The following is a 22,304-nucleotide window of genomic DNA, read 5'->3' as shown; positions in this document are numbered from 1 at the left end:
GTAGAAGCTCATCCTTTCTGAAACATCCATATTTGATGTCCTGCCCAACTTCTTCTACCACAGTAATCAGGTTGTGCGAATGGCCGCCCTTGAGGTGAGATGATTATGTCTTTAACTGCCTGGCTCTGATTTCTTTTTAATGCGGGACGCTGGCAAATCCGCTCCTGAGTTTTATTTGACCAGTCTCCCAACCATGGCAGGTTTACGTGCGGCGGGCGTACATCGCTTACGAGCTGAACAGCGTGCAGCATCGGCAGTTGAAGGACAACACGTGCATAGTAGAGTTCCAGTTCATGCTCCCCACCTCGCACCCAAACAGGTACCGCCCTTCTTCAGTCTTCCCACAATGCTTTGCTTCACTTCGCCTCCCGCGCCCCTCGGCATCTTCCCCGCAGACGCAGATCAATATTCATATCACTTATTGATGGAGATGGCTGGTGAACACTGTCCTTTCCACACGTCCCTTTACCAGCCACGTTCTTTCTCAGTTGTTCATCCTTCGTGCTGCTGCGGCCTCCCAAGTGTGGGCCGGGGGCTGGTTTACGGCACGCAGAGCTCATTGAACAACATTTACAAATGACTGGACTAACGGCAAAAATTATGACTATTATGAGGAGGTCATCTTAGGAGCAAGAAGTTGAAATATTCAGGGAAAGTGATATTTAAAGAAAATTAGGTTTTGCAAATTCAAAAACAGCAACAATGAGGGGGACAAGAGTCAAGACCTAAGTGTATGCCAATGAAATGCTTTTTCCGGGGATTCTGGCAAATTGGCTTGGTGTAAAACATGCGGCGCGGCTGCCATCCGGCTCTCAGGCCCGCAGTGCCTTGTCCCACTGGGGGGCACTGTTGCCATAGTAACCGGAGGCAGAGACAGAGAAATGCGTTGTGTGGATGAGCGTTTGCGTGTTTGCTTGCCGTGGAGTGGCAGCCGCAACATTAGCGAGTGCTGCAGCATCTCCTGACATCCACAACCAAAGCTGTATGCCAAGAATTCCACTACAGAAAATATTCTCACAGTTAGGGCATAGAAAACTCTCTAAATGTTTATTTAACATTGTTAGAGCTCTCTGGACATGAAATAACACCCCTATAGTCATCTTTCCACTCCTATTAGCCAACATAGTAGACAGAGAAAATAGACATAATGTAGATTCACACGTTAGTTAGTTGCTAATGCCTCATTAGCCAATGTTCATTCAGCTATTTTATGATAAAACATACTGTATGTACCGTTTACTTCAATCTGCATCTTTTTGGACTAATGATTGCCAGTCTTGGCTGTGTTTGCTGCAGCCGATGTTGTCTGTGGAGAGCATAAACGGCATGTTGCATGTTTCTCAAATAATCCTGGTGTGTTTTTAGTCAAGTCATTCTCTGCCTTTTAGTTCTTTTTTGCTGTTGTTGAGAAGAAGCTCAACAAAAGGCGGCTTAAAATGATGTGACTCGTGAACTTTGCTTAACTATCCGAGATTTGTAATTCTGTTCTACATTGTTGCCTTTTTGAAAGCCAGCGGTATTTTTGGAGAAACCAAATTTTTTTGCCAGTTCAGTGATGCCATCGGGGTACTATCATGGCGCTGTACGAGACAGAAGGCAGTTTCAAAATGCATTCTTGCAAAGGTCTTCCTTCGAAGCAGTTGTCAGTGAAATGATGACTGCAAAGACGAGAACTGGAGGTGGGCGTCCATCTGTCTCTCCTCCACTGCACATGATTGGTCCATTGTCGTCTTAAAGCTTCCTCTTTTGGGAAAAGAAAACAAACTTGGAGCATGCCTGGGATGCTGTGAACATCCAGCAGCAACACAAGGTTTTGACATGACTAGTATTTGGATGACAAATATACTGAACCAAGTGGACCATCTACCTGGAGAAGCCTTTGTTTACTCCGAGAGGCGTCACCCCCGGGACGTTGCTTCTGGAAATGAGGTTGAGGTGTGAACTCGCTTGTCACGGGTGGAAACATCAACTAGAAACATCACTTTTTCAAAAATGCAACAATGTAGAACCTAACTGCAACCTCTGTAAGCAAAGTTGATGCGTCATGCTAGGGACCTGCATGGCGATGCACCTCATGCACGGAGCAGTCATCAAGTGAAATGTGTGCTCAACCTTTTGACACCCAGTGCATTCATATTGACCAGACTAGCAAAGCATTGTGGCGGAGAACAAACACACTGCCTGACTTCCTCTCCTGATGCCTGCCACTGACTAACCCGTGTAGTAATCAATGTTGTTTGATTGCAGAGGGAACATCCCCACTCTCAACAGGTATTGTAAACATTCTTTTATTGCCTAGACTACTAGCGGCCGTAGCCTAGCTGCATGCTCCATGCATAAATTCACATTAACAGCCAAGTTTTTGGTCATTAAGCAGTCTTTCTCAGTTTGCAATTAAATGAAACTGGCGGCACAACTTTGCCAAGTGCAACGTTTATTGGTTTTACCGACCACACCATGGCCGTCCCTCCATGTTATGCTCTTTGTCATCAATGTCTCTATGTTTTAACTGGTGTGTGTGCTCTTCAAATAGTATGCATTATTTAGCATCGCATAACGATGCAAATGAATATAGAAGCAGTTGAAATCTCCTAAAATAAAAACATGTGACTGTCCCACTAGGAAAATGTCTGCCCCTTCAGTCCTGGACATTATAAAAGTCAATAATTCCTCACAAGCTCCGGACAGGTTTGACCCCCAAACCTCTCAAGTCATTTCAATGTGTACCTTTTGGGATAGCATGGAGCTAACACTTACAGGGTCTTATTTTCTTTGGGGAGGGAAATTGCTCTCAGTCAAGTGACACGGCGACACGGGGCCTGGCCTCGACTGAATTATGCTACATCAGACAGAGCGCTTATTGTGCACTTCCCCACGGAAACACTAGGGGCAGCGTTCTTTTGAGCGTGAGCTAGCCTGGTGATGTGGCGTACTGCTGATTTGGTTTCTGATCTGATACGTTAAGCAAAGATAAGCCAACAAAGGCGGCACATGTGTAGCATAATTCAGTCATGCACGTTAGCATCTGGCTAATTCAGATTTCTGACATGAAAAAATATTTTTGCCGAAAGTCAAACTTCCAATCTCGGTCTGCTGCTTGTTTTCTTTCTGCACATGTGGGATGTTGACTGATTCCAGCATTGTTTGATTGGGGTGATACTTCTGTGATTTCTGGGCTCATATCGTGGTCGATCTTCATATTCATCATCATTACTACGTTTGGCATTTGTTGGGTCATGCCACCCTCCCATTGGTGGTGGGTTTGTCGAGATTGTGATCCACTTCAACTAACACATCCAACGGCGCACTGCGGCTCCATATGCGGTCGAGATGTTTTATCTACAGCATCACCACATTGCCGTCCCTCTCGCCGCAGGATGTCCTTCTCATCCAACCTCAACCACTACGGCATGGTGCACATGGCCAGCGTGAATGATGTTCTGCTGGACACGTCCTTCACGCCACCCTGCCAGAGGATGGGCGCCATGGTCTCCTTCCGCTCCTTCCAGGAGTTCACTAAGTCCGTGTCGCTCTTCTTTCACGTGCTGCAAATGGACTTGAATAGAGACGTGCCAATGAGATTGCTGCGCTGTCCCTGCAGGAACATCACAGACGTGTTGAGTTGCTTCACAGACTCTCCTCCCCCGAGCCCAACGTTCCCGGAGGGCGGTAACCCCGTCCTGTATGGCGAGGAGGACAACAAGAACACCCGAGAAGAACCCATCCACATCCTGAATGTGGCCATAAAGACCGACAGTGACATGGATGACGACGGCCTGGCCGCCATGTTTCGCGAGTTCACCCAGTCAAAGGTTGGACGACCTTCATTTTCTACTCGTATCATGACTTCCAAATATATTTCAAGTCTTCACGACTAAAATGACATAATTTTCCTTCATAATATGATTTTTATTCTCATAGAATTTTCCCTTTTTCCTCTTAATCTCTTGACTTTATTCTGGAATAATGACAGCAGTTTTCTCCAACTGCTCGTAATGTGATTTTCTTCCCCTAAGATTTTAATATTATGACTTTTTTCTCCAATTTGAACTTTATTCTTTGTTTTTAGCCACATTACAACTTTTAAAAAATATACTTTTTCTGTTGCATAGCAACTTTATGCTCCAAAGATAATGTTCCGAGTTTATTATTTTAATTTTGCTGCTGTGTACTTTTTGGTTAAGTGTTCTTGGTAAATTCTATTTTTGGTACGTGCTGCAGGCCAGGGGCTGCCTGGCCCCCCCCCCCGGGCCGCATATTGGACAGCCCCTGTGCTGCAGGCTTGTACTGTCAGTGTCGTCATTGACGATTTTCCTCCAATCCCAGAAAAACCTGCTGTTTGAACACGGAATCCGGCGCTTGACTTTTCTGGTGGCTCAGAAGGTAATGTCAGCGTTTCAACCGTAAACGTCTTTCACTGTCGGCTGCTGTGCATGCCGCCACTCCAATGACCTCTCAATCCCAACCTGAAAGTGTCCCACAAATCACTAATACTGCGCTAATGACATGTATGCAAACTTGTTTTTCTGGTAATTTGCTGTGAAATTCAGCTCTGTCTCTCCTCTATCTCCCCTTTGCATGCCTTGCTTTCGCTGCCTTTATGATGACAGGATTTCAGGAAGCAAATCAACTGTGAGGTGGACCAAAGGTTTCACGTGAGTAGAGAGACTTGTGGACATTGGCTGCAGGCTTTATGACTTACAGCGCAAAATATACATACTGTATACTGTATATACCGCTAAGTTGTATGCAGTACTAAATAGATATACTATTGCTCATGTCATGCATTCTATTTATATTTGTACCATAATGAACACATCTGATTGAGTCTACTATATTGGGTAATAGCAGTGTAAAGGTGACTATATGGGTGTTACTTCATGTCTAGAGGGCTCTAATCATGTTAAAAACTATATTTAGAAGGTTTTATGTCTTATTTCCCCTTCTAATGTCTACTATATTGGATAATAGGAGTACATAGGGGTGTTATTTTCTGTCTGGAGGGCTCTAATGATGTCAAAAGTGTACTTGGGGGGGGTGAACAGGTTTTCTATGCTCTCTGTATGAAAATATTCCATTTGTAAACAAAGACTCCTATGAGTAACAGTCGCACAACTCTGATAAGGGTGGCACTTGAACTCAACACTTGTGAGAAGCATTGTGACAATAGGCTGTGTTTTTTTTGCGTCGTCGTCCCGTAATGAGAACTAATCCTGCTGTGTGGTGTCGCTGCCGTTATGAGACCCGACTTTTTACTACTCCACTGCAAAACTAACGCCGACTAGATCTACAGTGACGCGTCTCTACGCCGACTAGATCTACAGTGACGCGTCTCTACGCCGACTAGATCTACAGTGGCGTGTCTCTATGCCGACTAGATCTACAGTGGTGCGTCTTTACGCAGACTAGAGCTACAGTACAGTAATACCTGGCTACATGCGTTTTTCAATAATGAATGAAGAGAATCTAAAGGACACTATAGGGGTGCTATGTCATGCCTTGAGAGCTCTAATAATGTAGAAGATTGGTTTTCTTTGCCATAACTATGAAAACATTCCATGTATTATTATTGAATCCTTTGTTAAAATGGACATATCATAAACGGACATATCAGGTCAGGAAGCAATGAACGGCAATAACTACTGCATATAGTTTCCTTTACAATAAACACTTGATGACATTTTAAAGTGGAGATGTTTATGTTTTGCTGTTTTTGTTTGTCTCCACAGAGGGAATTCCCCAAGTTTTTCACATTCCGCGCCAGAGACAAGGTAGGTGGCAAGTCATAAAACCTCCATGTTTGCTGTGTTGCTTAAAGGAAAAGCCATCCACAGTCCTGATGTGACACATGGCCGTGCATGTGACTTCTAAAGATATAAAAACAGCTAAAACGAGGCAGCTAATTCACACACGTTTGTGTTGATCAGTGAGCTGAACGTAGACCAAGCTACAGCGACATTATTGGAGCAGCTAACAGGAAGAACTAGCAACACGGCGCCCCTACCGGCCCCCCAAAACAATGCCACGGGACACCAGTGTGTCCTTTTCATTTCCAGGCAGTGGGAAAGAGGAAGTATTTCTTCTACACGGCCGGATGGACTGTGTAGTCATACTGCGTGTCTTTTCTAGAAGATCTTTGGTAGAAGCTCCTCAACCAGTACTCTCCATCGCAATCACCTTTTTTTAGATTGTTTTAGAAAGTACGTTTTTACGCCCTCAGAGCTCTTCATTTTCTCTCCATCGCAGACGTTGATGCCCCCCCAGCCCTGATAGTTTGACTAGAATGGCAGCAGCAAAACTCATTAAAGTAATGAACTCTTTAATTACGTCTCCCATTTAAGAGAAACGACACCCATTAACGTCTCTGAGATTGAGATTGCCGGCGATTTCATTGTCTTGATGCTCTGTGTCGCTGTCAGCCATCTTTCCGCTCCCGTTGGAAGTCGGTCTTCTGCCACTGGCCGAGTTCATATCACGCTGCCTAATGCTGCATTCCCAGCGTACGTGTCACATGACCGTTGGTGCTTTTTTTCCCCTCAGTTTGTGGAAGACCGCATCTACCGCCACCTGGAGCCGGCCCTCGCCTTCCAGCTGGAGCTCAATCGCATGCGAAACTTTGCCCTGACGGCCATCCCGTGCGCCAACCACAAGATGCACCTCTACCTGGGCGCCGCCCGCGTGGAAGTGGGAGCGGAAGTTACAGACTACCGCTTCTTTGTGCGAGCCATCATCCGTCATTCCGATCTCGTTACCAAGGTGGGAATACTTCCTCCACATGTATTGTATTCCACAAAACTACTTATTGGCTTTTTTTACCGATATCTAAATACCCACCAGCACTTCATTTCATGTCTGATACCGACATCAACCTTTGCTGATAAAAGCTCTTCCCTTAAACTAATGTAAGGTCATATTGAGCTGCTCTTACTGTCATAAAACAAACTGTATAAGACATAATATAGACTCACACATTACAGTTTAACATTACTAGAGCCCTCTAGATGTGAAATAACTATAGTCACATTTACGCTCCTATTACCCAATATAGTGGACGTAATAAGAGATACAGTATAAGACATCCATCCATCCATTTTCTATACCGCTTATCCCCAAAAGGGCAGGGCTATGTTGGAGCCTATCCCAGCTGGTTTTGGGTGAGAGGCGGGGTCCACCCTGGACTGATGGCCAGCCAATCCCAGGGCACATATAGACAAACAACCATTCCCACCCACAATTATTTATTTGGACAATTTTCAGCTTGAAAATGTTTAACTGGTCCAAAATCCATAACATGCGCTGAACTATGACCTACTCTGGGGTGATAATTGGCCATATTCAACCACAACACAGTGATGATTTATGAAGCCATATATTTTGGAAAAGCCGTGATAAGAGTGAAGCCACACAATTCCAAGCTGAAGTGGCGTGAAATGACCCGATGTAGCCAGCTTGTAGCTGAGCAGTGCATCTAATCTCTTGCACGGCGGTATCATCGGCGCAGCGAAAGCGATATCGATATGAAGCCATATGTCATTTTCCTGCCAATTTCCCAAATGCCCGACGCTAACTGCTTTTATGTTTTCCGACTCCAGGAGGCCTCGTTTGAGTACCTGCACAACGAGGCGGAGCGTTTGCTTCTGGAGGCCATGGATGAGCTGGAGGTGGCCTTCAACAACACCACAGTCAGAACTGACTGCAACCACATCTTCCTCAACTTTGTACCCACCGTCATCATGGACCCCTCAAAGGTACAGAACACCAGGCGGCCGCTCCCAGTTACACAGCAGCCTTAGCGTCAGCATGTTAGAGTCTTCATCCGTCTCCATGAGCAGATTGAGGAGTCAGTGCGCTCCATGGTGATGCGTTACGGCAGCCGTCTGTGGAAGCTGCGCGTCCTGCAGGCCGAGCTGAAAATCAACATCCGCTTGACTCCCACGGGAAAGCAAATCCCCATCCGGCTGTTCCTCACCAACGAATCGGGCTACTACCTGGACATCAGCCTCTACAAGGAGGTCACTGACTCCCGAACGGGACAGGTGGGGCCCAAAGACCGCCAGGTGGGACACTCACACGTTTGCCAGATCATCACAGGCAAAGCGTTTCTGCTTCATCCTGGATGCCTCATCTTCTCACAGCCACTGTGCTCGAGCCTTTCACAGCAGAACATGATATTGCTTTTCATATGGACCGTAATCCCTCGCCATGGCGCACTTCAAATTTAGCAGCTTGGCTCTCATGGTTTATCAAAAATATATTCATTAATAAATCGTCACGTTTCCTGGTCAACCACGGTCTATTACTAGTACAAAATATGCACATTTGAGCAAATCTTTCATATTTTCTGCCTAAATGAAGCATTCTCAAAATGACTCAATGAACTAAAATATAAACATAAGGCATCCTAATAACATGTCAAGCTATATTGTGTCTTATTTCTCTCTTATTTGGTCTACTATATCGGGTAAAAGCAGTGTAAAAGTGGCTATAGGGGTGTTATTTCACATCTAGAGGGCTCTAATAATGTAAAAAACTTCATTGGCAAGGTCATAGACACGTTTTCGACGCTCCAATTACGCTAATATTCCATTTTTAATAAGGAATGTTATTTCTAGGACTTGGTAGATCAAGGTCAGGTCTAGAGGGATGTCTTCATTTGGAGATGAGGTCCAGTATGTTGCTCAGCACTTTGCCTACGTGACACTTCTTTCTAGTAATATGTGCTTCTCCTGTCAGCTGATAAGGTAAGTTCATACTTCCCGCCGTTTCAGCACCTCAGCTGTCCAACAAACAGCAAACATACCCAGACCAGGGGTGTCCTACATGCTGCCTGGGGGCCGCACCAGCTCGGCTGTTTTTCATCGACCCTCGACATCCTCTAAAAATACAGTTTAACAAGAATAAAGAGAAAATATTAAGACAGTAATGTCATAATGTTATGATGAGGAAATTGGATAAAATAGAACATTCATTCATTTTCTACCGCTTTTTCCTCACGAGGGTTGCGGGGGGTGCTGGAGCCTATCCCAGCTGTCTTTGTGTCAGAGGCGGGGTAAAAAGTCATATCAAACAAAAAAAGTCATAAGTTTCATTATTTTGGAAAATTAACTTGGGAAAAAGTTGCGATGAGAATGAAAATATGATGAATGAAGTCAGAATATGAGGGGCAAAATCTCATGTGTTTTTTATAATATTCTTTAAAAATTATTATAGAGTAATACCCCCCCCCCCCCCCCCCCCCAGCATTTGGTACGATAATCTGAATGTTCATCTACAGGTGAGCTCAGAGGAAGTTACAACCTGCAGGAGACAAAAGGAGCGTTTGCTTTGCTCACCTGCACAGTGCAGGAATCTCACTTTATCATTATCCGAGCTATTTTAAACGTTATCAGACTTATTGCTAAGGTCCTGTAATTCCCTCACATCAGCCCAGTCATGATCACGAAGCCCTAATAACAATAACTCTAATAATGATAATGATATTGATGGTGACTTGTCCAGGTGGGGACAGGAGATGGTGTATTTGTAAAGACACCCCCTCCCTCTGTGTGCAGATCATGTTCCAAGCATACGGAGACAAGCAGGGTCCGTTGCACGGCATGCTCATCAACACGCCCTACGTCACCAAGGACCTGCTGCAGTCAAAACGCTTTCAGGCCCAATCTCTGGGCACCACCTACGTGTACGACTTCCCCGAGATGTTCAGACAGGTGGAGGAGAAAAAGATGTCTTCACTAAAGCCCTGATTTAGTGGGCAGGACTGAGCGTTATGTCTCTTATCCAGGCTTTGAAAAAGCTGTGGCACTCGAGCCAAAGCTACGCTTACGTGCCCAAATGCCCTCTTCCCTCTGAGCTGCTGACCTTCACCGAGTTGGTCCTGGATGCTCAAGATCAGCTGGTGCAGATGAACCGACTGCCAGGCGGCAACGAGGTGTGTGGGGAAATAAAAGCATCGCAGCGGTCGGGGAATCGGTCACTCCCTGGCTTATCTGCCTTGTTGCAATCTAGATCGGCATGGTGGCATGGCGGATGACCCTACGCACGCCAGAGTACCCGGCGGGACGTGAGATCGTGGTCATCAGCAACGACATCACACACAAGATCGGCTCGTTCGGGCCCCAGGAGGACGTGTTGTTCCTGCGAGCCTCAGAGATGGCGAGGGAGAGCGGCATCCCACGACTCTACATCGCAGCCAACAGCGGCGCACGCATCGGCCTGGCGGAGGAAATCCGACACATGTTCCACGTGGCCTGGCAAGACCCGGATGACCCCTACAAGGTCAGCAAACCTCATCTCCTGTGATGTTAGAACGTTGGTCTGCACCAGTAAAAGATAACACCACGAAGCGCATCTTCCAGTACTTAGGCTGGCGTGAAACACAAGGCGATGCCGATAAAAGCGGCAACATTGCTCTGGTGGCAGATTCATCATAGAAGAACAGGCCTCGCAGCGTTCCACCCCTTCTTCATGGATGATCTAGCCATCCAAGTCCCGTGTCGGTAGTATTCATGTGCTACCATCACTCAGCTGTCTCGTCCATTTCCCCCTGCAGGGGTTCAAGTATCTCTACCTCACACCTCAGGATTATAAGAAGGTCTCAGCCCTGAACTCTGTGCACTGTGAACACGTGGAGGACAAGGGAGAATCCAGGTACATCTCTAGATGCAGGAAAGGATTATGGAAGATATTGTCGGATCATTCAAGTATGCATACTGCTGAAAATGGAGCCCAGGGTGAGGCCGTGTGCTCTCTCGCAGGTACAAGATCACCGACATCATCGGGAAGGACGAGGGGCTGGGTGTGGAGAATCTGAAGGGGTCTGGCATGATTGCTGGAGAATCCTCCCTGGCTTACGAGGAGATCATCACCATGAACCTGGTAAGAGCACGTCTGTGTCAAAGAAATCCAAATAGCTTTTAGCGGCAGCGTCAAGAAGCCTTAACCTTGATTGTTTGCCTGAAAAGGTGACGTGCCGAGCCATTGGGATCGGAGCCTATCTGGTGAGACTTGGGCAGAGAACCATCCAAGTGGACAACTCGCACATCATTCTCACTGGAGCTGGAGCACTCAACAAGGTATGCCCACAGCTTGGACAAAAGAAACATTGAAATATTATGCATTTGTCTGACAGAAATGCATCCTTTATCACACCTCATTTTTGGAGCAGCAGCATAGAGAGCCTGTTTACAACCTGCTAAATACCATTTTTAACATGATTAGAGCACTCTAGACAAGAAATAACAGCCCTATAGTCACCTCTACACTACTATTACCCAATATAGTAGACATATTAAGAAAAAACAAGACATATAAGACACACACACACATTGTTTATGACCTTCTAAATACATTTTTAAACATGATTAGAGCCCTCTAGACATGAAATAACAGCCCTATAGTCACCTTTACACTACTATTACCCAATATAGTAGCCACAATAAGAGAAAATAAGACAGATCAGACAGGCACACATTGTTTATGACCTTCTAAATACATTTTTAAACATGATTAGAGCACTCTAGACATGAAATAACACCCCTATAGTAACCTTTACACTACTATTACCCAATATAGTAGCTACAATAAGAGAAAATAAGACATATCAGACAGGCACACATTGTTTATGACCTTCTAAATACATTTTAAACATGATTAGAGCCCTCTCGACATGAAATAACAGTCCTATAGTCACCTTTACACTACTATTACCCAATATAGTAGCCACAATAAGAGAAAATAAGACATATCAGACAGGCACACATTGTTTATGACCTTCTAAATACATTTTAAACATGATTAGAGCCCTCTCGACATGAAATAACAGCCCTATAGTCACCTTTACACTACTATTACCCAATATAGTAGCCACAATAAGAGAAAATAAGACATATCAGACAGGCACACATTGTTTATGACCTTCTAAATACATTTTTAAACATGATTAGAGCCCTCTAGACATGCAATAACAGCCCTATAGTCACCTTGAAATACCTGTTAGCCAATATAGTAAATAAGCCATAGAATACATTAATATGATTTTCTGATGCCAGTGGGGATGAATGGGGGGGTGGACAGGAAGTGATGTCAGGGGCTCAGAGTTTAGTTTTAGCTTGGTGTGTCTTACTGCCGCAACAGTAACCCGTGTTAGGGGTTTTTATGACATCATTCAAGGCTGCAGTGAAAGCCAACACTTTACAATACCACATATTTTACTTCATGTATACATTTGACAAAGCTAATAACTCCAGCAAGTGGACCAATCGACTGCTGTGCCCCGCCCCCGCTTTTTTAACTGTGTACTAACCAATGAATGTTGTATTTTGGTGTGTCTTTTATTCTGTTTACTTGCTCTATTCAACTTCATTCTTTTGTAAAGTGTCTTTGAGTATCTTGAAAAGCGCTATACAAATAAAATGTATTATTATTATTATTATAAGCTTCTGTGGAAGGACTCGTCGGGGGTGCAAAGATTTCAGTCACTACTCTGCAACCTGCGTCTGCTTGGTTCCGTTCCATCCCAGACCCCACCACCCCCCAAATCAGAGACCCCTGCCGCCGTGTCAAATCATTGAAAGCAGAGCATGAGGTTCTATTTGCTGCAGGCTGCAATGCAGGACATCCATACTATTTGCTTTCCATTACAATGCTTGTTCTGCTGAGGCAGGTGTTGTGCTTGCTGTTGATTGGTCCATGTGTGTGTGTGTGTGTGTGTGTGTGCTATCATGCTTCACTACTTCTCCATATCTTTCCCCATTCACTTTTCCTTGTCCGTGTAACAAGATGTCTCCATTGCAAATGAACTGACAGGCGGCACCATCAGAGAGGATGCAAATGGCGCCTTGTTGGTGGATCTCCAGCGCCTGCACTAGCCTGTGTTGGTCATAGATTGCTCTGCTGGTTGGCTGTAAAGGACACGTATTCTATTATAATTAGGCTTTTACTGTAAAAGTTGTGGCTTTTTTCCGCAGAGACCCTCCCCTTCGTCGGTCATGTGACTCCCTGGCTATTAACTGAAGCTTAATTGAGAGCAGGAGGCTCTCCACCCCAAGATCATCATTTAATTAGCCTCCAGAAAGCTGCCATATTTTCATGGGCTCTGGATAGTAACTACTAGCGTAAATGCCCCAATGAGCGCTTCCATCTACTCGGACTCTCTCTTCTCTCTCCTGCCCCCCCTCCCTTTTCCCCTCCCCTCCGTGCTGGAATCTTAATGAAGCAGCGATGGCCGGAGGCTGCGAGGCTTTGTGTGTGTCAAGGTGACTGCAATGTTTCTCAGGGCTGCAGGCTTTCCTGACAGCTTTAGGAGAGCGGCCTAGATTTGTAGCCAGATACGTAACCATTAATGGTAATAAAGAAAGTAAATGATGGCTAGAAAGGTGAATGCTGAGGCGAGGGAGTGGTGAGCCATGTCAGGACCCCCCAACCTGTTCCAGCCTGCTTAGGAAAATAAGCTTTCCTTTATGGCCCCGAAGGTAGTTGGGTGTCCCAATTCATCTCTAAATATCTATATTCTGTATTTATCCACAGTTTGGGTACTAAAGATGGAAAATGCAGTTTTTCACGTTGCTTGAGTTCCGTCTTTGGATTAACAGCCAAACAAGACGGGGCTTTGATGTCAGCTGACTGATGTCATGTGACCCGGCATGGCTGCCTATCATAGCATTTATAGTGCTATCGATGTTTGGATACAGATGTAATACATGCATAAAAGGAGAAGTACATAACAAATACTGTGATCCTGCTTGGACGCTCCAGGGACGAATGTGCTGCGGTTTTAATAAGAGCCATGTCCTGTCTGTAGTATAACTGCTATCCTTTGCCTTACTAAATCCTTGTCATGCAAATCAGATGGGAAGTCCAGTCCTGTCATGGCCAATGATTGCAGTCTCCACGTAAAGTAGAGCGCTAAAGCACGGACAGTCGAGGTCCAGGACTCTACGTGTGACTGAGGTCACGTTGATGTGTGAGCTGCTTCATCAAGGAACATCGAGTAAAGGAGAAACATCATGTTGTGTCTTCACCAGGTGCTGGGCAGAGAAGTGTACACATCAAATAACCAACTTGGTGGGATTCAGATCATGCACAACAATGGCGTCACCCACAGTAGCGTCTGCGATGACTTTGAGGGGGTCTTCACCCTCCTGCAGTGGCTGTCTTACATGCCCAAGGTGAGATCTCAGAAATGTTTATATTATAATTATTATTATGAGGAAAAAACATTTGTCCTAAGATAGGAGAAAAGTACAAATATTATGGGGGGGGGGGGGCAAATTGGCACCAGATGATGAGAAACAAAGACACAATAAAGTTGGTGTTTACACCATTCTATTGGAGAATAAAGTGAAATATTACCAAAAGAAAATGGATGAAGATGATTTCAGGAAAAACGGAGTATACACAGTAGAGCCTCCTATTTTAATTTAGCATAACTGAGACGAGTAGCGTCCCTCACTGGGGAGCCAAGGTTTGGACACCCCCGTGGGAAATAGTGAAACGCTACAACAGTTGTTTTTCCTTTTGTGTTTGTGTCCAGTGCAAACTGAGCCCGGTGCCCATCGTGAGTGCCAAGGATCCCATCGATCGGCCGGTTGACTTTGTGCCCACGAAGGCGCCCTATGACCCCCGTTGGATGTTAGCGGGGCGGCCCAGCCAGAGTGAGTGCCTGTCCTTGACATGGCTTTCCGAATGACCCTGTCCATGGAGAACCTTTAGCGTACCAGCGTCTTCACACACACTAGAAGCTCCACATCCAAAATGTGTCTCTTCCAGTTGTCCAGTTGATACTAGGATACGCATGCCAGTGATTCCGTTTGTGTGCCGCTAGCTAACATAAATCATGATCACCGCCGGTGAAGCTGCAGTTGATCTCAGAGCGCTCGTGTGTCTTCCGTGGAGAAAGCGTAAAGTCCGGCTGATCAAGAGCAGATGGAGATAGCACCAAATGGATGTGGATGTGTCTCCACAGTGGGGGCCAGACGCCACAGGCCCGCTATCAGTGTAATTATAGCTCGGGACAGCAGAGATCTCGGGGATTGTGCCGGTAGCCGTACACGTCTGCGGCAGTGATGAGCGGCCGAGCGTAATTGAACAGTAACCTCGTCGTAGTGCGGCGTGTTTCTCGGGGTGAGCAGGCAGAAAAACAGCTTGGCAAGCCTTTTTATAGCGTCATCCATCATGCTTGCTGCCAGGATGGCTCGTGGAGTCAGACCCACACGGTGCTGAGAAGAAGGCTGCACATACAATTACTCCTGAATGTAATGATTTATCTACACCAAGGTCCAAAAGGCTCCTGGCAGAGTGGCTTCTTTGACCACGGCTCCTTCATGGAGATGATGCAGCCGTGGGCTCAGAGTGTGCTGGTGGGCAGAGCTCGGTAAGCACCCCGATGGAAAGCAAACAGGTTTCCTTGCTGTCAGGCGTTGCTGAACGCTGCCTTTCCACAGGCTGGGGGGGATACCTACCGGAGTGGTTGCTGTGGAAACAAGGTCAGTGGAGCTGTCCATCCCAGCTGATCCGGCCAATTTGGACTCGGAGGCCAAGGTTAGGCGGGTCGCTCTCAGCATACGCCAAGTACGAGCCAAGTGTCCTCATGTCCTCATGTTCTCATGTGCGTGTTTAGATCATCCAGCAGGCAGGCCAGGTGTGGTTCCCCGATTCTGCTTTCAAGACTGCACAGGCCATTAAGGATCTGAACCGGGAGGGCCTGCCTCTCTTCGTCTTTGCCAACTGGAGGGGCTTTTCTGGAGGAATGAAAGGTGCGTGGCCATCATTTACCCAGTCTGTACCGTGCTAAGAACCCCGACAACGTAAAGGTCTCCATGACGACAAGCGTGCTATTTAGACTTGGTAGCATTCTGGTTCACCGTGGCCAAGTCATCCAAGAGTAGTGACACCCCATCGTCCCATATTGTCAAGGACCCCCAACATGTGGTCTATCACTGAAAAACATTGACAAATTATGAATAATGTTAAATGATCCAAAAGAAAATCTGTTGACTACACTTAGAAATAAGCATGCTAAAACTGGCTCATCAATACTAAGAATGACTGAAGGATTGCCCTTCCTTTCCTTTCACATGCTACACTTAGAAATAAGCATGCTAAAGCTGGTTCAGCAATACTAAGAATGACCGAAGGATTGACCTTCCTTTCCTTTCACATTCCATCTGGAACGTGCGCCGTGTAGACATGTACGACCAGGTGCTGAAGTTCGGGGCCTACATCGTGGACGGGCTGCGGGAGTACAAGCAACCCGTCCTGGTTTACATCCCCCCGCAGGCGGAGCTGAGGGGGGGCTCCTGGGTGGTCATAGATCCCACCATCAACCCTCGTCACATGGAGATGTACGCCGACAAGGACAGCCGGTGAGTGGCACGGAAAGACTCGGGAAGATCCGCCTGTGTTGGTTTGAGCGAGAGCGTTCTTGTGTTCAGAGGTGGCGTGTTGGAGCCCGAGGGCACGGTGGAGATCAAGTTCAGAAGGAAGGACCTGGTGAAGACCATGAGACGAGTAGATCCGGTCTACACCAGCCTGGCTGAAAGACTGGGTTAGTCGCCATCTTCATTTGTCTCTCTCTCTCTCTCGCTCTCGCTCCCCCATGCGGTGTTAGGGAGGGGAAGGTGAGGGGGTGTGGGCCGTGTGCCTTCACCCTTTTTATCTGGTGTTGATAGCATCATCTTCACCGTGCTCCCCTGGGAGACGTGTCAATCACAGCCGCCTCAGATCAATCGCCGGCTCTCCCGTCTATCCGCCGCCGCCCATCGATTCACCTCCAACGCCGTGTGCGTTTGGCGCTTTGGGCCAAGCGCTGAAGCGTTATTGAGGAGGGTTGAGAGGCAGCAGATTGGAATTGACAGAAATCAGTCTTTCAGTGACGGCAGCTTGGGGGCTTGTGGGCTAACGCTAAGTAAAGCCGCGTTAACTCAGCTTAGCTAAGCTGCGTCTTGAAACTTGCTGGACATTTCCTGATCCTCCACACCATGTTGACTTTTTCATTCCTTGATCTCCTTCTTACTCTGCCTCATTTCTTTGTCCGCTAACTCCTCCCACATTTCTCACGATTCAGACCGATCCGACATCCAAACGTTCGCTCATTCAGGACACGCTGGCTGTCATTTCATATGCGGCCATTCAAAAGGAAAGGGCCTTTTATTGGGCGCCCCCTGTTGTTGAAAAATTAGTTTCAGCCAATGATCAGTTGCCGACTGGAGGAGGGAGAAAAGCTGTTTAGTTTCCATACTTGGAACCCAACTGTGTGTGTGCACGTGTTAAAGTTTCCCATCAGCGTGTGACCTGCACGGCACCGTCCTCCAAGCTTGTCCACTTCCTGGTTGCTGTGGAGTTAAGGCATGCCCAGCTTTGCTGCTTCCTGCTCCTGTCAGGATGTGTTTATACCGCCACACTCCTCCTCTTCCTCAAAAGGAACTCCAGAGTTGAGCCCCGCTGATCGTAAAGAGCTGGAGACCAAGCTGAAGGAGCGGGAGGAGTTCCTGCTGCCGATCTACCACCAGGTGGCCGTGCAGTTTGCAGACCTCCACGACACCCCCGGCCGCATGCAGGAGAAGGGCGTCATCACGGTGAGCCTTTCTCTTTTATTTGCCGCTTTGAAAAGGGCGGCTTGAGCGGGCCCGGTGCCAGCTTGTACACACGCTATGATTGAATCAGAGATAGCTTTTGGTAGCACTGCTTCAAGTGCGGTCAAGTCATGGCCACCGATCTTCATTCCTCTGGCTTTCCTGGCTCAGGACATCTTGGAGTGGCAGACATCCCGCACCTTCTTCTACTGGCGTCTGCGGCGCCTCCTGCTGGAAGACACGGTGAAGCGGAAGATCCAGGAAGCGAACAGCGAGCTGACGGATGGGCAGATCCAGGCAATGCTGCGGCGTTGGTTCGTTGAGGCGGAAGGCGCTGTCAAGGTAATGCCACCCACTTTTAGGCCGTACGGCCAATACGCCACAAGCCTCAGTTATGTCCTTGCTAGCATCTTGCTAATGCATGGAAATGGTAACAGGAAGTCCTCTCCGTGGGCAGCCTGTGCTGGCAGCAGCTTGACCGTGTAGCACCGTGACGCCACAAAAATGTTCACGAACGTTGACGGTTACTTTTAGCTTGGCTGATTCAGTTATTGCTTCCAGACCAGACCGGGATTTATATACTTATCAATGAAATATCTTTTGAATGCAGTTTTTAACACCATTAGAGCCTCAAGACATGCTGTAGCACCCCTATAGTCGCCTTTACATTTGTATTACCCGATATACTGCACATGTAGTAGTAGTAGTAGTAGTAGTAGTAGTAATCAAAGACATGATAACAGACTCACAAGTTAGCAGTTCCTTGGTGTATGTGGATCAAAAGAACCACTGTGGCGACTCCGGAACCAGGAAAAAGCCGAAAGAAACAAGGTGGAAATAGACATTCTACACACACGGAACACACTTCCGGACCTGTCCTTCAAATTAAGAGCGCCGTCTGCCCCATGTCTGCGTAAACAAAACAAGAGTGTCATAAAAATATCGTCCATATGCAGTTGGAATTTCATGGCTACTACATCTTCCTTCATGACAAGCACAGGCGTTACAGTTGGTTGGAGATTTAGTAGCAATGTGTGCAGAGGCTGTCATCCATTTGAACAGTTAGCCAGATTGTTACCAAGAAATACATGTGCTTTACCATTTGAGGCAAGTCTATTTCATCATATGGCTTAGGGTTTGTAGCTTTTTTATACAAGACTCTGATGAATGTACCTTTTATATCGTGATACTTCCCAAAAATACAGTGATCCATGTTAAGGTCCATATCGCCCAAGCCTGGTTCTTTCAGATGGATGTTGCCCTGAGAGCAGCGGCGAGGCACCACGTGTGCTGCAAAGGGGCGTCCTGGTCCAGGAGAAGCCCAATCAGAAGCTGAGGTCTTAAGCCTCGATTAATCACAGTCCTGCCACGTGCTGATAGGAGAGCAATGCGATGTCTCTTAATTAAACGCAAACAGATTAAAAAAAGATGAATAATGGCGTGAAATGCAGCGGTGGACCTCAAGCAGGGCTCGTCACATAAAGGCAAAGGGGCCCCGTTAAAGCCCCGCAACCCCGAATCTTGGCTAAGCCCCCCCAGGCTGGCTTGCTTCGGGATGGGCCCTCATGAATGCTGATGTTGGTATGTTGTGACTCCGTCACGCAGGCGTATTTGTGGGACAACAACGAGGAGGTGGTGGGCTGGCTGGAGAGGCAGCTGGCCGAAGACGACGGCGCCAGGTCGGTCATCGACGAGAACATCAAGTACATTCGCCGGGATCACATCCTCAAGCAGATCCGCAGGTGAGTTCAGTCCCCATCCCACCGCCGCCTCTATCGCCCACACGCACGTCATGCCTCCTTTCACCCCCTCCCCCAGCCTGGTGCAAGCCAACCCGGAAGTGGCCATGGACTCCATCGTCCACATGACCCAGCACATCTCACCCACGCAGAGAGCCGAGGTGGTGCGCATTCTGTCGACCATGGAGACCTCCGCCTCCTCGTAGCGCTCAGGTCCCATCAGAGTAGGTGAGGGTGGGAGGAGCCAACGTGACGGCGCCTGCCGCGGCGCTCATGAGTCGTTGGTCGTGATCCTCGGATGCCTGACTACTCTTTGTGCGAGGCGTTTTTGATACGTGAGCGTAATCGTCACCATAACATCGTCAGGGTGGTCGTCTCCCGACCTGACTGGCCCCCCTGGGCCCCCGCCCCCCTGGGTCATCAGCGGGTAAATTGTAAATAACCCTGTCTAATATGAAAGTTTCTTTATTGACAAAGCTTTTTTCACACAGAACGGAATTTGAATTTGATGCTGAATATGTCATGCAAGTCAAGAATGAAGTAAAATTGGCCGTATTCACCATATTACATCATTCCATCGTTTGAAAGTCCCCTTTATGAAAAGGCATCAACAAACGGCATCTTTCACAATCAGCATCTATTTATGATCTATGGGCGCTGGGCCCAGCCAGCCAATCAGGCACCAAGTACATAGTCATGTGACCAAAGAGTCACATGACTAAAGGGAACACAGAGGCGTTTGTGGAAATCATGTGATGCGGCACATCCAGAACCCCATATTTTACTAAAACTGAAAAGCAATAAATTCTGCTGGAGTGTAAAAAAAGTCTTGGCTTTTAAAGAAACAAAACCTTCATCGAGTACGGGTGGCTCCTCCCCCTTTATGATCTGCCTGCCCTGATGTCCGTCATGTCAGGATAGTTGATTAGGACCCATCAACACATCCTCCTTCCTGTCCAGGCACGCACTAACTACACGTACATGGACACTAAAGACGCCATATTGATGTACCTATCTATGTGTATGTACAATGTATACACAGGTACTACGTGGATCATATATAAGTATCATGGCGGTCTGTCGGAGCTGGCAGGTATCTCCTGTTGGCTTGAAGAACAGCATGTGGTGCATCTCTACGGACCGGGAAGCTAGGAAGTCTTTTGAGAGGTGAAAGGTCATTTCAACTTCCAGCATGAGGGCACGCGGTGACAAAAACATGAGTTTAAATAAATACACAAGAGGAAGACTTGATGTAACACATTAGACACAAGTCCAGCGGGGAACACAAAAGGAGCCTTTTTAGACCCCCCCACCCCTCCACCGCCCCATCTATCTCTCCGTACTTTATCTCTCCACTGGTCCCACACGGCCAATTCATATTCATATTAGCATTCGTTTCTTGTATTTTGTTGCTTCCCCCATGAAAAATGTAAAATGTAACAAAAAAATATAACAAATGTTTTTTACAGTAGGAAAATATTTTTGAATAGATGATATGGCCTCGGTGCAATGACTCACATAATTAAGCATGTTGTATTTCTACTGTGTACTTTAGGTACGTCGTCAGTGTTACTGATGGATTAATACTGTTACTGACAGCCAGGTACTTTGGAACACTGGGCGGCCTTTCCCATAACCCACAGTCCTTATGTGAGACACGAACACACGTCTCTCTCTCTCTTCAGTGGCCTTCTAAAGATATACAAAGAGGTAAAAAGAGGCAGCTACGTCATGGAACGCACCTATCCCGCCTAGAAAGTCTTCTGAAAAAACGTCCAAAAAGCCTACAAGGCTCCATGTCCACCATGTGAGCTGCATATGAAGCACATTGTTATACCCAAGAACTATGTTAGCACAGCGGCTAGCTACTAGGCTAGCAGCTAGCTTCGCACACACTGGCTCCCAAAGCCTTTTTGTTTTGGAGGCTAGGTGTAGCCTTCCTTTCTACGTTGCTATGGGACATTAATGCACCCAGGAAGGAAGTTGTAAAAAAACTAAAATACTACACGTATGACATGTTAGCATCCATGTAGTTGTTACTACATGCTCTTTTGGAGCTCCTTGAATAGCCGCCTTTCTAGGCCCAATAGGTGTGTCCCATGACGTGCATTCATTGGTTGCCTCCTTTTACCTGTTTTCATATCTTTACAACACACAGAGAAGAGAAGGACGTGTCTTCATGTCTCACCTAAGGATGGAGGATGATGAGAAAGATTCCCATGGAAAGCCATGGAACGTGTTTTTTTACGCCTGGTAATGAAGTGTTGTGCCTTCTTTAATGTGACGTTCCTGTCGTGACCAGCAGGCCAGTTGCTTGGTTGTAACTTCTACCTTTGCCATCTCAATAAAGTTTGAACCCATTGAATCTTGAGGCTTAATTGTGGTGATGTCCTCGTTAACTTGAGGGAGTCGTGGACGTCAGGGAGACGTTTTCCTGATGACTCCACCATGATAGTCTGCATTCCTCAGCCCAAAGATGATTAAAGACCCCCCCCAAAAAAGAAAAACTTCAACAGTCTTAAGCAGGATGAGACGGATCAAACAAATACTGAGGGAGTTATCTGGTCCTTTTTCTTTCTTTCATTTTGCTTTTAGATCATCCCCTCGGCTCTGTCAACGTTGTTATCACACCAGCAACAAATATGGAAGACAAATTGACTTGCACGTGCCCAATACCCACAACAATTACACGAGGAGCAAAAAGAAGAAAAAGTCATTTGCTGCTATAATTGGAATGGCATGTTACCCCCCCCCCGCCCCAACACCCCCAGCCCCCCAGTCTCCCTCAGGCTCTTGCTCATTTGTGGTGGCTTGCAAGGCGGGCTAATTCTTTTTGATCATAGACAAAATGCAGATTCACTTTCTTGGAGTGGAAGAAATCGGATTGTTTGGCCAACTTGCACAAAAGCCTTCAACCATCCTCTTGTTTTACCGCTCAAATCCATCCATCCATCTTCCATGCTGCTTATCCTCACTAGGGTGGGGGTATGCTGGA

The 22,304-nt window shown here is 46.7% G+C and overlaps 1 protein-coding gene across 5 annotated transcripts in view; it reads left to right on the top strand.

Moving 5' to 3' along the window:
* The window catches only part of acaca (acetyl-CoA carboxylase alpha), a 35,890-nt gene extending 14,216 nt beyond the window's left edge, over positions 1-21,674 (top strand). Inside the window, exons 26-54 of one of the 5 annotated variants that reach the window (XM_058078547.1) lie at positions 5-94; positions 201-319; positions 2,248-2,271; positions 2,623-2,688; positions 3,377-3,520; positions 3,602-3,812; positions 4,327-4,383; positions 4,611-4,655; positions 5,730-5,771; positions 6,541-6,756; positions 7,593-7,748; positions 7,833-8,057; positions 9,552-9,707; positions 9,782-9,928; positions 10,006-10,275; positions 10,550-10,647; positions 10,755-10,875; positions 10,962-11,072; positions 14,022-14,165; positions 14,531-14,651; positions 15,274-15,370; positions 15,441-15,537; positions 15,617-15,752; positions 16,184-16,361; positions 16,431-16,543; positions 17,419-17,573; positions 17,742-17,912; positions 19,176-19,312; positions 19,389-21,674. In XM_058078547.1, the coding sequence (XP_057934530.1) occupies positions 5-94; positions 201-319; positions 2,248-2,271; positions 2,623-2,688; positions 3,377-3,520; positions 3,602-3,812; positions 4,327-4,383; positions 4,611-4,655; positions 5,730-5,771; positions 6,541-6,756; positions 7,593-7,748; positions 7,833-8,057; positions 9,552-9,707; positions 9,782-9,928; positions 10,006-10,275; positions 10,550-10,647; positions 10,755-10,875; positions 10,962-11,072; positions 14,022-14,165; positions 14,531-14,651; positions 15,274-15,370; positions 15,441-15,537; positions 15,617-15,752; positions 16,184-16,361; positions 16,431-16,543; positions 17,419-17,573; positions 17,742-17,912; positions 19,176-19,312; positions 19,389-19,515 (3,774 nt within the window). In that variant the 3' untranslated portion in view covers positions 19,516-21,674. The remainder of the gene's footprint in view (positions 1-4; positions 95-200; positions 320-2,247; positions 2,272-2,622; positions 2,689-3,376; positions 3,521-3,601; positions 3,813-4,326; positions 4,384-4,610; positions 4,656-5,729; positions 5,772-6,540; positions 6,757-7,592; positions 7,749-7,832; positions 8,058-9,551; positions 9,708-9,781; positions 9,929-10,005; positions 10,276-10,549; positions 10,648-10,754; positions 10,876-10,961; positions 11,073-14,021; positions 14,166-14,530; positions 14,652-15,273; positions 15,371-15,440; positions 15,538-15,616; positions 15,753-16,183; positions 16,362-16,430; positions 16,544-17,418; positions 17,574-17,741; positions 17,913-19,175; positions 19,313-19,388) is intronic. The other 4 variants (XM_058078549.1, XM_058078548.1, XM_058078550.1 and 1 more) reach the window with 4 other exon arrangements.
* The last annotated feature ends 630 nt before the right edge of the window (positions 21,675-22,304 follow it).

Source organism: Doryrhamphus excisus, chromosome 7 (genome assembly GCF_030265055.1).
Source record: "Doryrhamphus excisus isolate RoL2022-K1 chromosome 7, RoL_Dexc_1.0, whole genome shotgun sequence".
NCBI lineage: Eukaryota > Metazoa > Chordata > Actinopteri > Syngnathiformes > Syngnathidae > Doryrhamphus > Doryrhamphus excisus.
Note: the sequence above shows the minus strand (reverse complement) of the source record. Positions and strands in the feature narration are given on the sequence as shown.